This window comes from Melozone crissalis, unplaced genomic scaffold, assembly GCF_028551555.1.
Source record: "Melozone crissalis strain CALT ecotype California unplaced genomic scaffold, PUWL_Pcris_2 ptg000027l_1, whole genome shotgun sequence".
NCBI classification, from domain to species: Eukaryota; Metazoa; Chordata; class Aves; order Passeriformes; family Passerellidae; genus Melozone; species Melozone crissalis.
The window spans coordinates 31,417,532-31,434,081 of NW_026535805.1; the positions used below are offsets into that span (position 1 = coordinate 31,417,532).

The 16,550-nt window shown below is 38.8% G+C and overlaps 1 protein-coding gene across 2 annotated transcripts in view; it reads right to left on the reverse strand.

Annotated features, from left to right (window-relative positions):
* Positions 1-16,550, reverse strand: part of UTRN (utrophin) — a 309,333-nt gene that overhangs the window by 115,326 nt on the left and 177,457 nt on the right. For both annotated transcript variants that reach the window (XM_054279111.1, XM_054279109.1), the window contains one exon: positions 2,855-3,027. In XM_054279111.1, coding sequence (XP_054135086.1) covers positions 2,855-3,027 — 173 coding nt within the window. The remainder of the gene's footprint in view (positions 1-2,854; positions 3,028-16,550) is intronic.

A 16,550-nucleotide genomic window follows, 5' to 3' on the forward strand; every position in this document is an offset into this window, starting at 1 on the left:
TGTGTATATTTGTCATACAGACATTATCAGAAAGAGAAGATAAACTATGCAGAAGTTCTGAAATGTTTCTTGGGCTTTACTGTTTTCTCTCTCGGGATTACTGGCCTTTGTTTTGGAACTGGTACTTTACTGATAAACAACCTGCAAACAAAGCTTCAGGTGTTTGTGTTCATGTGACAAGTGAATTGGCAAACTCAGGGATTTACTAGGTCAAGTGATGGCTTAAGAATCCACTCTGATCAAAATAGAGGTCAGTTATAGATGATTGTGTCTGGGCATGAGTTGGAGCACAAATATCCACCAGCAGCAACCACTGGGTATGCAAAAGCACTCCTAAGGGAATCCTGGATGAACCTGAAGAACACAGATGCTCCCATCCAACTGACCACACTGAGAGGAACCCCTCCCTCCCCCTCCCGCCCATGCTGAATAAAATCATCCAGAAAACAGCAACTCTGACACAACTCCCCTTCTGTTGACCCTGAGAGGCTCTCTTTACAGCTGGAGATCTCCTCAGCTTTTGATTCTGCTGTGGAGGTAGCACTTTTCCTGCTGAGTGACAAGGGAACACATGGAATAAAAAAAGATTGGTGGGTGGTCTAAATATAAAGAAACAGAGAGAAACTCCTTTTCCATTTGTCCCATACTTTTACCTCTACCCTCCCCCAAATGCTAACATCCTCACACCTCCTGCCCCAGGAGAAACGAATCTCCCCTAAACATTTGGCTTTAAAAAGCAGACCCCCACAAGCCTGCAGCTTTGTTTTCTTCCAAGAATAAGATAAAGACAGAAAAAGAAAGAAGATAAGTCTACAATTTCAAGCAGAGAGGTGCAGCATCATAGAAACTCCAAGTACAGGTTTAAGCAGCTTCTGTGGATTTAAGAATATGTCAGAAAAGCACTACTTTTCCAGTTTGGAACTCCCTTTAGTTACAGTAGCAAAGACATAAACTCAACACAGTGACTAGTAACACCAGGTCTAAGGACTCAAGTGATGAGAAAAACACATGTGGTCTCTCTTCAGGAGAGCAGTATTTTCAGCAATTAAAAATCAGAATAATTGGAATGTATGCATACCTGAAAATATTCTAGAAAGCTTACAGAAACTTTAATTTAGAAGCACTATGCCAAGCTAAAACCCTTTATGAAACAATCAGCTTTTTAATTCTTCAATCTTAGCATCTAGAAGTTACATGTTGTTCTCACTAAGAGTCATCCATATAATTTTGCTTTCCAATTCATCCTTGTAAAAAGATACACCAAGAAAGCAAAAACTGAAGGCAAACAGACTTCTGTGCTTTGTTACTCGCCTGTGAAGGCTTTCAGGACTCTTGCACAAGTTAGAAAAGTGAACTGCAATCAAAGAGCAGAGCAAAATACATTAACTCAGAAATACTATGCTCTTTTCAGTAGTGACTGAGATTTGAAAGGATAATTTCCTTTTCTTAGATTTCCACCAGTATTCTCTGTCTTGCCTATCTTACACTTTGATCTCCAGCGACATGTGGCTCCGCAGCACAGCAGGTACCAGGAGAGCAACATTAATGCTGTCCAATGGATACACATGCCATGACTATGAAAAACAGAAAAGATGGGTCTGAATTCAGAAAATGTGTTCCCAATTTCTGAGCACAATCAATCTTTCTGTACTACAGCCTTGGAACTCATAGCTGTACAGGATAAGTGGTTTGAAGGCCCTTTTTCATGGCCATCCATTTCTCCCAAATTATGACCAAGCCCAGGAATGGTCAAGCAACCCAATGGTTCTTGTTAGGACTCCACAATTGATAAGCTACTATTTTAAGAGCATGCTTGTGTCTTTCTCTCACACAAACTTGTGAATAGAGCTTTTAACATCTCAAGTCCAACAGCTCTTGCATTAAACTGTGCATGTGGTGGAGCCAGTCTCTGCAAGCCCCCACACCAAACTGCTTGGTTCTTTGGGTTCAAGTCCTTCAAGGGCTTTCAAGGAGCTGATTTAACAGTTTCATTTAACTGTTCACCAACTGAAGGTTGGTGATGGGATAAATGGACATGAAAATTAAATATGAAATTTTCCCCTCTATTTCAGTCATTCAAACTCTTGTGCCTGAATTTCAAGGTTGGCTCATTTTCCTGGCCTTTGGAATATTCATATAGATGTTTAACATTGTTTTAAAAGAACAGATTTCTCAAATCAACAAGCAAGTTGTTGCAATTAAAAGCTCTAGAAATTATTCTCTATGCAATTCATTTTCATGTAGAATTTAATACAATAATGAATATGGCAGTATCTATTTCAAAAGTGGCATCACTGAGATTTAACAATTACCACACCTGAGCTTGGCACAGATAGGGTCAAAAAACTGTAAAATGCATTCCTTGATTAATATAAGTACTTTAAAAAATTTTTCAATTGAATAGCAGCAACTGAATTATTAATTTGAATTAATAATTCAAAACAAATTAAATGGATCAAGATATTTAAGATGCAAGTTTTAGTAACTTAGTTATCTCAAAACAAAAATTTTGGGAAAATAAAACCATCAACAAACCTCTGATTTCTCCTCGAAGTCATGGCAGATATGCAGAATTATTTCACTGACACTGCCATTGATTTGCAATAAGCAGAGACTCAATGCACTTTCTGGAAATTTAGGTACAAGTTCAGCAACCTACAACTGTGAAGCTCTGAAGACAAAACAAGTAGTTAAGCCTACCTGGTGAAAAAGTTCACCAAGTTTTTATATTTCCACTCAGGAGTCCTTCATGAAATAGAGTACATGGATCATTTCAATGCTGTGCTCATATTTGTCAAGCCTCTAAGAAGAAAGGAACTGTTCCCCACCACACCTTGATGTTTTCATTACTCACCTGATGTTAGCTGACTTTGCCTTCAAGTCATTCCAGCGCTGGTTCATGTCATCAAGCCGGTGCTGGAGCAGAGCAGCCTCCTCAGAGTTCCCCAAGGCTTTCACCATTTTCTGTCTGTTTCCATCAATGCTTTTAAAGATGTCATTGTGGGCATCAATCTCAGCTTGGATGTCCTGAAATACCAGCAAGAAAAGTTCAAACATAGTTCTGTAAGTAGAGGAGGGGAGAGCTGACTCTCATGAGTGCTCCTAAACAGTAGGACAGAGCACGAATTCCAGCTTCCTTGGGTGTCTCTGATAAAAGATGCACAGGAGAAAACCTGCAATCCTATTAACGTCACTACAAAAGGTCTAGCTTTCTTAAGTGTGATAAAAGGAGTCTGAAAGTCATCCAAGGCTGTGAAAAAGGAAGTAGATTTATAAACACCAAGTTCTGTGATGTTGTGTTTTGTAGCACTGAAGGTAACTAACTGTCTCCTGTTCACCCACGCATTTCACACAATGTGGCATTTGCAAATGCACTAGAGCTCATTTCCTCTCCAGAAATTACACCTATTCAGCCTTAGCTATGTCATCTCTTTCTTCTTTGAAACAAAACATTCCAGAAACTTTAAACAGTCTAGTGAAATGCAGCCTTTACCTAGTATTTTAGGTCACACATAATGAAAGCATTTAACTAAAATCTTAACTTTAAACCCTAAACTGCAGCTAAATGGTTACAGCAACCAAAAGTCCATTTTTACAATTAAACTACTTTGCATAATGGCCTGAATATATGGAGAGTTAGACATAAAATGGCAGGATATATTATAATCTGATTTTCATAGTAAATACTGAAAAGAAAAAGAAAAGCTTGTGATTTCCATTCTGTTGATTCATTTCTCCTCCCCTTAGAAATTAAACACATTTTATTCTCTCATCTACCATCTGCCTCAAGAAACACATTACAGATATTGTCTTCATCTAATTGAGCACAGTATTATTTTTAAAACACATAAAAAGAGCAAACAAAACTTCCTGCACCACTGCCAATGGTTTCTAGCATCCATACATCACATCTATGTATACTCCAATAAAGCAATGTAAATGTGTTGAAAGCCAGGAGGTGTACTGGCTGTCTCAATAGGATTAATCAACGAAGATTATGACAGGAACTTGATGCAGATGTAAATAAACTTCTTTTGCAAAGGAGGAAATCAAATATCTGAAATTCCTTAAAGATTTTTATTCTTCCAATCAACTCCTCAGTAATCACCATCTGTTCCCAGAAGCAGAAAAGGAAGGGGCTTTTGTACCTCCCCATCCTAAAGATGTATTCCTGCTGGCACATATACAAATGGAAGTGGAAAAGTAGCCATGAATTTGAGATAGAATGAAAGCTTTCTAGAGTTAGGAAAGAAAACAAAAAAGTCAGGATACAGGTGAAGAAGAGGAGGGAGGAGAGATGGGGCAGTGGGAAAGGAGGTGAGAGAGGGAGGGAAGCACTGGTGAAGCTCTGTATGGCCAGAAGAGCTACTGTGTGACTTTGGACAACCGCTTTTATTTGCACTGAGATTCCCTTCTTTAAAGCAGATAAAAAAACCACTTTTTCTGTCTTTGAAACAACCTGATAAAAATCACCATTCTAAACACAGAAACAAAAATGACATTTAAAAGGAAAAAACAAAATGGAGTTGTCTGATGATCAGCCAACCCGAATAAAATGGCAAAGTCACTAGCTGAATTAGGTGCTAATCTAAAAATATTTGCAGCTCCTATCCTTACAACTCCAGCATGCATGCAGGTGCAGTGAAACCCAGCTCAATCCCACAGAGCAGGAGGTACAGCCACTGCACAGCAGTTACAATTCCAAGTGCAATGAATTTGTGCTACAAAAGCCAGGTCATGCAAAACATTTCCCTTGGCCTCTTCAAAGTCACAAATGACAACTTCATTGAAAACAAACTGATCTCTAATCTTCCTTCTACAATCACAATATTAACTGTAAATCCATTCATTCTAGAACCTTCATAAAGCATTCTTTGGTTTTACTTGAGACGAAAATTCTGCATGCCTGCTCAAAAATGTTTCATTCACAATGGGTTTGATTCTTACATTTTCCAGTCATCAAGTTACATTGATTAAGGCACAATAAATCTGCCGTTCACATTCTTGAGTCCCATCTGTAATAACCATGTTGAGACAAATCAGTTCAAAGAATAAAGTTTCATAATTAACTTCTCTCTCATTTCTGCTTTCCATTTTCCAGGTGAAAAAAATCCAACCAACCACTGCCAGCTGATAGATAACCCAATGGGATTGATAAAGTTATTGAATGTGAGTTTGTCACAGCCCTCAAAGAAAAGATGGAGAGAAAATCAAATAACATACCCCACATCAGTGTGCACATGGAAAAAGTACAGCAGGAAAGTGGGATGTGAAAAATTACTAACAGCAAGAAATGGGCACAATAAGTTAGTTTTCTCCAATAATGATATAAAACATCTGGATTTTTATTCAGGCACTGTCTTCTGGATGATGGGCTCCCACCTTATCGTAAGACTGCTGTAATTGCTAGCAACTGGCAATACGCTCCTTTATTCACAGTGTTATCCAAGTCTTTCAAGTCTTATTTGTAAATATGTGGTTGCCCTACCTTCAAATTTCTTTCTTCAAAGTAGAAAGGACTCTCATTCTGTAAACCCCCCCATTTATGTTCCTCCTAATCTATTATTTCTCTTTCTCCTGCCTTTTTCTTGGTCTTTGATTCTCCATTGTCCTCTACATGGCAAAAAATGGGATGGAAAAAGTTGAATATGCCTGCTTGGGTCCCAGTGAGGATTAACTCTTTCTAGAGTTAATCCACTTTCAATTCTGCAATATTTTAGAAGAAACTCTAAGTATTCCCCTATTATCACATGGATGTTCCCATATTTAGAGTCACAGGGGCAATACACGAGGGAATGCAGGAGAAGAGGAAAAAATTCTGTTGCTTTTGCCACATAAAGAGGGAGATACAACTGTGGAACTCCATCACTGCTCTCAGCCCAGTGCTTAAGGGATATGGACCAGAGTGGTCTCCCAGTGCAGTGAAACAAATCAAAGGGCAGAGAAGAGAAAAACAAAACAAAAACACAACAGAAAAAACCTCCAAAATCCTAAAGAAATACACTATAAGCAGAAAATGTCTTCTTGCTTTATCAACTTTTTTTAAGGCACTACTATAGAGATGCCATATTTTGCTAATTTTGCAAATATTTATGTGCACTTGGCTGCTAAACTGAATTGATAATTTATTGTAGAGGTCAACATACTTGTTCACATGCAAGTGCTTGCAGGATTAATGCCCTAAATTAAAAGAAAGCTTTTTGAGGAAAAAATAAACCTATATATAAATCAAGGTGAAAGCTCCAAAGTTTAAAAGGTAGAAAGGAGAAGAAATAACTAGCTTGGCATTTAGATCATACTTAACCCTAGCCAGACTATTAAAACATTGACACTTCCCTAAATTCCTTTTAAGTATTAAGATCAAACTGCTGCCTTTTCCCACTTTGATGTGGTGATTTCAAAATTTTATTTCCATTCTGAATCTTCTCTGCCTTCTTTGCTTCTCTCCCTCTTTACCTTTCTTCCTGCAGAATTCATTATATGTTTGGATTTGATTTTAAACCTTGTCTCCATAATAAAAACCTTCTTGCTTTAACTCCCACTGAAAAAAATCTAAATGATCATGCAATGACAACTGAAGAGCATGTGTCTTTAAAGAATGTATAAATATGTGCCACTCAGTAAGGCTGCAGATGGAAGTACTGAAAAGGACCCAAAAAAAAGTTGCTACTAGAACAGCCCAATGGCAGACTGAAGTGACACACCCAGGGTAAATGAAGTATATGAGAAAGATTAGAACAGAACCCCATTTAGGAACCCAACTCAATCAGCTAATAAACTTTTGTCTTTTCTTTCCCCCTTATAAATTGCAAAGATATGTTAAAAGCAGTTACAGCATTAGGCATAATTGTCCTTTGGAAACTATCAATACTTTAAAAAAGGCAAGAAACCTCCAAGCCAAACCCAGACATGATGCATCTTTTTTCTAAATTATGAGTCCAGAGGGTCTCTAATTCACTCTGCAACGCTCTAAGCTATTAACAGATTCACTTCTACTCACATTTTTTCAGGTTTTGTCTGTATTGACAATATACCAGTAAGGATGGTAAGTCAAAGTATTTCCCTTTTTCCAGGGCTCAAATACTTTTGTAGAAGATAAAAAAACAACTAATGAAGATAAAAAAACAACTAATGGAAGAAAACTCTATGGCCAAATTAAAGTAGAAGAAACTATGCATTCTGAAACATACAAAGTGTTACTGTATTGATTTCTCACTATTAAAAATTCTGGGGTAATAATACAAGGATCTAAAACAGGGAAGTTATTTTATTTTGTAAGGGAAATATGTTCCCATAGCATTAAAGATTCTTTTATCAAGACCCTAATCAAATTTTTCTTACATATAGGGCACAAAACTCAACTTAGTCTCTCCAGAAAAAAGTCAACAGCATTCTGTACCAAATCACAGCTTCACATAGGGTTTAAAGGCAGGACTCATCAATCTTTTACTGCAAAGTTTTTGAATCCACTATATACAGCAAAATTCTGGATTACACTCCAATTATTTTTATGTTTATTAGGAAACAGAATTCCACTGTATTTTTGTAAACATCTGACCACATATCAGGAATGGCAAGTTATGCCATGCAAACCACAAATGGCTTGCAAGAAATGGACATACAGGTACAATGCTGATGCTGTGCAACAAGCCTGGCAGCATTTTGTGTTGGCACACAGAGTGCTACAACCTTTTAATCCCCAGATACAAGCCACCTCTTGTATGTAGCTTTTGAACCACACGCTTATCTCAAAAGGAATTACTGGGCTTGAAGTTGATTCTTCATAAATGAAAATCAGCTTGAAAAACTGCATTTTCCCTAGCAAAAGTTACTCCCAGGCTGTTTTGCCAGAACAGTTTTGTACTTCCTGCACGCGATACAGATGATGCCTGTGAGTGGAACACGTGTACAGAATTGCAAGTCTCATGAAAATGATTGTCCATTGCCTTCACTGACAGCACTCAAGTCAGCAAAGACATGGTTACAGAAATGCTGCACTTGCATCTTTCAAAGGTCATGAATAAATGCGATGACTGCTCATCAAAGCACCTGCAGAAAAATCTTCATGTTGGAATAGGTGGAAGAAAAATGTCAGTGCCAACCAAAGGACATAACTGCACACCACAGACATAACGCCACACCACAGCCAGAACATCGCTCTTTGAGGTCTCACTGCAGGTAGCAAAGGTATGGAATTTTTTTTTTTAAATATCACATTGTTTAGTTTATCTTGAACCAAGTACATTTTACCTGCCTCTGTCAACTGCCTCTGGCAAAATTGCTGTGACAGATATTTCTTTTAGCCTCTGCTTTACTTGCAGCTTTTCACTTTCTGATGACTCTTAAGGAAGGGCAGGATAGAGGTGTATCATAGAGGTGTATCAAAGTAGCCATTGTGAAAGGGAAACTGGACTTCTATTGGTCTCAGCCTTAAAATGCTGGGAGTAGTTGTGAAAAAGGGATGCCCATGTAAAAAGAAGGCTATAAAAATCTCATCTCATCCAGGAAGTCTCTCCTCTGATGTCAGAGAACAGTCATGCCTTTAGAAAGGCTCATCCCATCCGCTCTTCCAGAGGCCTGCCTGCAGTGGCCTCTGAAAAGGGTGTTAGTTTGTTGCTGTTAAGCAATCCATTTACAATGAATTCATGTTCAGAAGTAGCTGTACACATTGAAAACTTTTAGTTGGAATTGCCATTATCTTAATTCCACCAGTGCCAGAAGTGGATAAAGATGGACATCAAACATCTCTCAAGTGTCATACACAGACCGTACTGAATATCACTACTGCCACTGCAACTTAAGTGTAAGATCAGAGCAATTTGCTGTAGATATGACAAAAATGTATTTACCACTTAAACTCTCAGATATTTCAAGAAGAAAAAACAGAACTTTTTTGGGGGAAAACCCACTTTGGGGCATTTTTCACTTCTAATTTTCAAAGGCTTTTATTACCAAGAGCCTTGTACCAACACATCAAGTTTCTAAAAAGTTGATTTGACATGCACTTAAGCCTCTTGGATAAGAGGTGACATATGGTGTAGTTAAAGATTCATTGTATCACAAGAATGATGATACACTTACAGGAAGGCTGAGAACACCACACTGCCTTCAACAACCTCTGTGGCTCCATTGCATGGCACAGACTCAACATCTGAGAGGCACCATAAATGTGTTAATACTAATTCCAGCAGTCACATATTTATGACTGAACAAAGCCAAAGCAGCCCTGCCTACTGCAGTGTAATGTGACTCTGTTTTTGCATAGGAAGGGAGTGCCGTGCAAGCTTCTGCAAATGCCATCTGGCTTCTGCATTACGACCACAGTAACAGCACTCATCATTCTCTCTGTGGAACATACATTAATGAATCCAGAGAGCTGAAAGTAGCTTACGAGCCAGGACTGCTGTCATGGCACTGTTTCTCCTGGCAACGAACACCTCAGGAAGGACAGGATGGGTGTGTGGGGAATCATAAGAGGGACAGATGAAGCAGGGGAGGAAGGGAGCTTGTTAAAAAGAAAAAAAAAAGGAAAAGAAAACTTGCTAAATAAGCACAGACTAAAATTCTATGATCAAAGTCTACCAAATAAAACGTTAACCTTCTCCAGCACCAAAGTAGCCTTTTATGTTGCATTACAAATTTCAGCACAGTAGACAACAAAACTTCACAGCAAGCTTCAAGCTAAAAAATACAGCAGAGCTGTGAGACCTCTAAGTTTTGGTGAGAATTGCTGTGATCAATTTCTTTAAGATAAACACTGGAATATTCAAAGTCACAGGGGAGGGCTTGGAATTTGCAAATACCAGGGCTTGTATGATTTGTAAAATATTAGAAACACTGGTTAAAAATTTCTTTCTTAATTAAGTCATGAAGCGTCTCAGGGTCTGGCACGTGTCCTTATCTTTACAGGCTACCACAGCAGCAGCCACAAGAGAAGAGTGAAGGCCAGATGACAGACTGGGAGCAAGAGAGGAGCCAGTGACCCATACAGTGAAGAAGTCAGATCACAAATCCTTTTACTGTTACTCTTAGCTACTTTTGAAAGAGTCATGCTGGTGGGATCCTAAATAGTGACTGTCTCAAGCATACTTCTCCCTGATAAACATAACTGGTAACTACTGAGGAGAACACCACTGGCTTACACTTTAAAAGAAGAACATCCTGAAGTTTAAAAAACCACAGAATCAGGCTTTGCAAACTGCTCTCCTACTGTGAGACCACATTTTTAAGGTGTTTTATCTTGATTCATAAATAAACTACTTTGTATTTTGTTACATACTGTGGTCTTGCAGGATACAGGAAGTTCATATGGTGAAAAAAAAAGACAAAGCAAATCTTAACAATGTTACAACATGCAAGTGAGGTTTCCCTAGAACTGCTGACAAACAGATGAAAACAATCTGTTCTTTAACATTCTCATGTCTCTTGCTCATCAGCACAATCATTTCAAAGCCAAACCTCCTGCCTCTAAGCATTACTGCTACCAAACAACCTGGAAAGAGAAAGAGTAACTAGTTGGAATAAAAGAAGTAAAGATGAAACAATGGGAAAGTTGCACATTCCTAGGAAATAATTCTACCTTTAAATGCCATCATGAGATCTTCTAATTCAACTAAAGTAACATTCAACTACATTAAACACCAAACTCCAGAGCACTTGCTTTATGCCAACAGTGGAACAAGGTCACAGGCAGCTATAATGTCCCCTTATACCCTTGACTTAGCAAAGCCCAAGCTGCTCTTCATTTCCTTTGGAACTTAAAATTAAATAAGTAAGTCAATTAAAATGCCCACACTCAGAGGACATGCTCTAAAAGTAATCTTGTAGGACCTGAAATGAGGAAGATAAGCAACATTAGATTTCCATAAACAGAGTGCACATGAGGACATAAACAGCAACACAGAAAAGCTAAGTTAAACATCAACCTGCCTTTTTTATTTACTGTGTAATTTCCAAAGGCATACACAGCATTTTCAAAGGCATGTGTGCAAGTGCCTATCATACCTTTTCAAATTTTGTCAGCAACTCACGTAAGCTGAAGTTCAGGCCAATCATCATTAAGTGTCTCCTGAAGCCTACATTTTCCTGGTATGTCTGCCAAGCCAAGTCTATAGCCTTCAAAAAGTTTCTCTCCTTTCCACCTATACAGTTTCAAAATACTCCAGGCACTCCAGTGTGTGTCCCTCTCCTGGGCTGTGCTCCTCTGGGAACAGTTCACACAGCGCCATCGTCACAGTCTCCGTATCCCTTCTCCTTCCCATGGGCTGGGCACCCAGGGGTGAGCTGCTGACAGTGGGTGCTGCTCCTTGCAGGGCTGACCTGACCTCATGGCACTGTGGGGATCTCCTTGGCTCCACACCTCACCAGGACTGCCTCCAGCTCTCCTCAGCAATGGCCTGCAGGACCCAAGTGCTTCTGGCAGGCCTCAAGTTCTTGGTCTCAGTGACCCTGAGTGATAGAAGCTATAACCTGCTGGTGTACGACAGGTGGAGAGGAGGAACACATCCTTCCATGTTGCTCCATTCAAGGGAAAAAAAATCCCCAGAGAAATTTCTGTCTACAGAAAGCACCAAAACCCAGCTTCTCAGACAAGTTAAAATGGAATGAGACACACTTCATCGCAGGGAACGTGATGGTGTGACCAGGCAGGAGGCCATCTCTCTTCTGATTTCCTCAGAGCCAGCATCATGAGCTGGTGCTGCTATGGCAGTAATCAGGCACCTCCAGCCCTCTTCGCTTCACCCAGGAGATGCTGCGCCACAGAAAAGCCAAGGCCCACTAGAAGTCGTCTAAAAAGTAACTTCCTTTGTGCAAGCAAAAAAAAAGGCCAGCAAAGGATCCTGCTGCAACCTCCAAAGCCTTCACTGGGGAACTCCTCCTTTGGTGCCGCCTGCTCTGACAGCCGTGTGGTAATCTATCCCCGGCATTTGTTTATTATTGTAATCAGCATCCTCCCTTCCAGCAGCCCTGGTGCTGCTCCGAAGCCAAGCACACTCCCCCTTCCGGGAGGCCTCCTGCTGGAAAACCACCACCACCCCTGAGGCTGCAGAAACCCCAGACCAAAAGCCCTCACTTTTCCTTCCCGTAGAACGGAGAGGTGGCTGTTCAGTCACGGAGCAAGCTTTGGAGCTCTAAAAGCAACCAGCGCTGCACAAAGCCACCACGGGCTGGGGCTGCTCAGGAGGGCACGCTCAGCCAGCCAGATTGTTTTCCATATGAGCCTTTGCTTGCCCGCGGGAAACCTGACACCCCATGGGTGGCTGTGAGGAAATCAGTCCATTTCCAAGCATTCCCACTGGAAACCCGTGTGCATGTGAAGGCCTATTTAAGCTGCTATTAATGCCTTCCGCACAAACACACATTACTCAACCACCAAAACCAGATTGGGTAATAGCTGCCAGCAAGTCAGTAAATGTATAATTAAAACCAAACCAGCAACCCATCACTTGCAAAACCCATTACAACTAAGTCTCTTATGAACACATTGGGTATCACATGTTGCTTTTACTTTTATTTCACCCAACCATCATATGAAGTACCAATGAATTCACCAGTAGAAAAACTGTCTCTAAAGTTATTCTGAGCTGGTGGATAATACTGGTATATCTGGTATGGGTCGATATTTTAAAAATAACTCTGAAGGGGGGAAAAAAATATTGGCATTAGTAGGATTTTTACTTGATTTATTTGTACTTTGCCTCTTGTCTGTATCTTTTATGTGGGTATATTACACAAACTGCAGAAGTGCTTGCAAAATAAACTCAGGAAAGTTTTCCAAAGGTGACAGAACTAAACTAGCTTTATAGCCCATATAACAGATCAGCTTAAACAGCCTGAATTTATTTCACTGCTTCTGCAAGCAAAAAGCCTATTTATCATGTTCACATACTATTCACTCCCAAATTAACTACTTACAGAAAGAAAAATTACACATTAGAGTGAAAAAGTAAAACCATTATGCAAGAGATACAACTAGAATCACTATTTGAGAATTTCATTTCTTCTCCTCTAGACAAAGTTTGGACCTTATTTCCCTGCACACTAAGGCTTTCTGCTGCTCTTGGAGAAAAAACCCTTGCAAACCAGAAACAGACAGACTTTAGATCCACCTCAGAGATGTTAGTGCATATAAATAAAGATGGGTGTCAGGCTGGATTATAATGAAGCTTCATAACTCCAGGACTGAATCCAAATACACAACATTAATTTTAGGTTTGGTATCAGGCTTCATACTTAGATAAGTTGTTTTCCAATTTTAATTTGTCATTTAAAAAAATCATATATTCTAGATCTTTCAGCACTATTAGATGCAAATTAAATACCCTCTAAGGTGAATAGGTACCATTTTGCATAATTTCATAAAAGATTATCAAATATTTATGTATATACACGATGTTGAACCAAGGCTTCCAGCAAAACAACTTTGAAAATTATACTGAATAATGACTTTTTCAGTTGCTTTCTCACATGAAAGCACACTGCAGTATTTGAGAAATTCTGAATATGTAGAAGTCAAAGTAACTGAAATGAGCTCTACATTGACATGTATTTAATATAGCCTCTGCACAACCAGCAGTTCTGTAGTTATAACAATGTCAGATCATAAGCTCCAAAAGTACAACATACATTTTAAGACAGCTTTACATTACTTTTTGCTACTAAAGTTTATCTTGATCAGCTTCATCATAATTTTCTTCAAAAACAGATCTGCATACACTATTGGCAACAAAAATGCATTTGTATACTGGAAACTACAGTCGTTACACAGATTTGAACTCTAGAGGCCAAGGAAATCCACATTCTGAGAGTTTAAGCTCTCATGGAAGCACATTAGCTATAGCAGAAAACAAGCAAACTACCAATTGTAACAAAGCATCCTTTCGAAGCACTCTTGTAGATACCAACAGCCACAACTGGGAATTTAAGACAGTGGAAATAACCTACAGCTGCAGAAGATTAGGTGCAGTGAAGCTTTTTGTTGCTTTTGGTATTAGAGTAGTTTGGTGCATTTTCTCAAGTGTCTTAAATAAGAGCATAAAACTGGACAAAAATAAAACAACCAGCAAACAGCCTTTTATAGCCATTGGTAATGCTACTAATGGGAGCCTGCAAAATGCAAAGGCCATTGAAAGAAAAGCACTTCTATCAATGGTAGGAAAAGGATGCTCAGCACAGCAGCCTGTGACACAACCACGATCATATCTGCTGGAAACTGGTTTTAGGTGTGGGTTCTGCGGTGCACATCCCACAAATCCAGGCTTAAGAGTGTCATCATTTATCAAGGCACAATGCAGAGATTATAAAACTAATAGCAGACTTTTACATAAAAAACCTTATTACTGCAAAGAATAAACTAAAAGCCCCCTACTTTTATCAAGGATAAATCCAGAAGCAACTGAATGTTAAGATACTGCAAATTAACCAGCAAAATCAATGAAATCAAAACTAGATAACGAGAAAAACAATTACTCAATTTCCACTTGAAATAAAAATACCAGATCAACTTGGAGATGATCTTATACACACCTCTAAAGTTCAATATCAGGAAAGATAAAAGTCTCTCAGACTATACTGTGTGAAACAACATTAAATATATATGCAATAAAGAATTTGCTTTGCACTTGAGATGATGTGCAAAATATTCAAGAAAACTGTCATGCTAAACACAACTTGATTTTTGAAGACAAACTAAAGAAAGGGGAAAGTTTTTTTCCTTTTCATAGAAGAAAAATGGGAAAATAAAGGGCAGTAAGAACCTTACGTGTAAATAAATGAGGCTGTTTATACTAGGAGCATACATGCACCTTATGTGACTCACAACAGCAAGTAATGACAACAGAAGGATAAGAAGAATAGTGTTGCCTTGTGTGACTCAGATGTAAAGGGCATAGAGGTCAATAGGTGGTTACAGAAAGTCAATGCATCCTGTTTTCACTCAAGACATGCAGCTGCAGGCAGGAACACAAAAAATCCACCAGTTCAAAAGCACTGTTCTATATTCACCTGCCTTGAAAAATATCTGATGTCAATCTGATCAGACCAGGAGGGGGAGATGCCCTCTCCCTTCCTACAGCAGGTCAGCATTTACAATGCAGAGTTAACACACTGCTCCAGCAAGGTCAGCTCTACACTGAGGCTTATTATCAATTGAACCCAACAAAAAGGTTCAATTAAGCAGAAGCTCACTGATAACCTCTGTCAAAAGTCAAATCACTCAAGCAACACAAGTACCCCAAGGACTAGCAATTCATCAGGACAAATGGACAGATCAAATTCCGACAATAAAGAGCTACAAGAGGCAGGATAAGACAAAAGTAACAAATACGATTGCCAACATAGTTAGGTAGCTATTATAGGGGTGATTGCAATGCAGATCATGAATTACATGAAAGTTCATAGAGCCTGGAGCAAGGCACTGCAACCATTGTATTTGTCTTCTTGTTTTTTCCTCTATAAATAAAGGTATTGGTTTGCCTTGGAAGATATTTTTACAAGGATCAACCAGTCACATTCAGTGATTTACCCTGTGCAGTATCTGCCACATTCAATGAGAGAGTTCTGCATTAGGTAAGCAGAGATAGATTGTGGCCTTCTTGAAACAAATGAGAAGACTTTAAATCTCAAAGATAAAATTTGGTAGAAATTCAGATATAGTCTCGATGACATACAGTGCTATACTGCTATGAAAGTTTTGTGGAGGACAGAGTGGTTTGGTGGTGGGCTTTTATGCTCTCTTAACTTGTTTGAACAACACATCGCTTTCAAGCTTTATGAAGCAACCATGACTTTACAACACTTTAGATTTAAATATAAACTGCTGTATACGCTCCTAGTATGTATGCTCCTCATATAAACACCCTCATTTGAACCTCCCAGAAGAACCTTGCCCTAAAACCAGGATATTTCAAATATACTCAAAAAAAAGAAGTATCTCATACTTGGAGTATACCAAAAAGAAATTAGATCTCAAAGGGAAGTATAGAGGAAAAGCATCAGCATGACATCTATTTCATGCATAGGGCATTACAAACTTTATTGAATGAGAGACAGAGATTTAAATTCAATTTATGGGACTGACCAGAAAATTAAGATTTCAATGACACTAAATGACAGAATGAAGGAGGCAACAGACAGTGTGGATGAAATCTGGCTTTTATGTCAAGCAGAAATTTCATCATCGGGTGTCACTTTCCAGTTAGTACTAGTGACTAAATGAAATTTGCCTATTTATCAGCTGTCTATAAAGATTTCACTGGGGAAGACTTCTTCTAAAACTCTAAGTTGCCTTTCCTCCTTGTTTCCCTTCTTCAAGTACAAGATACTGGTGCTTGCTTGCAATAATCACACTGGAAATTAAAAGGATCAGGTCACCTTGTGGTCTGTCTTAAATAGCCTTTTAAATGCTGTTCCCTTTGCACAAAAATGAAATAAATACATTATCTTAGATGTACTTATTCACATTTTTATTTAAGAGGGTAGAACTAAAAAAAAAGGTGACTGCCTAGAGGTGATATAGCATGACAGACTGCCAAAGAAATACAACTAAAAAA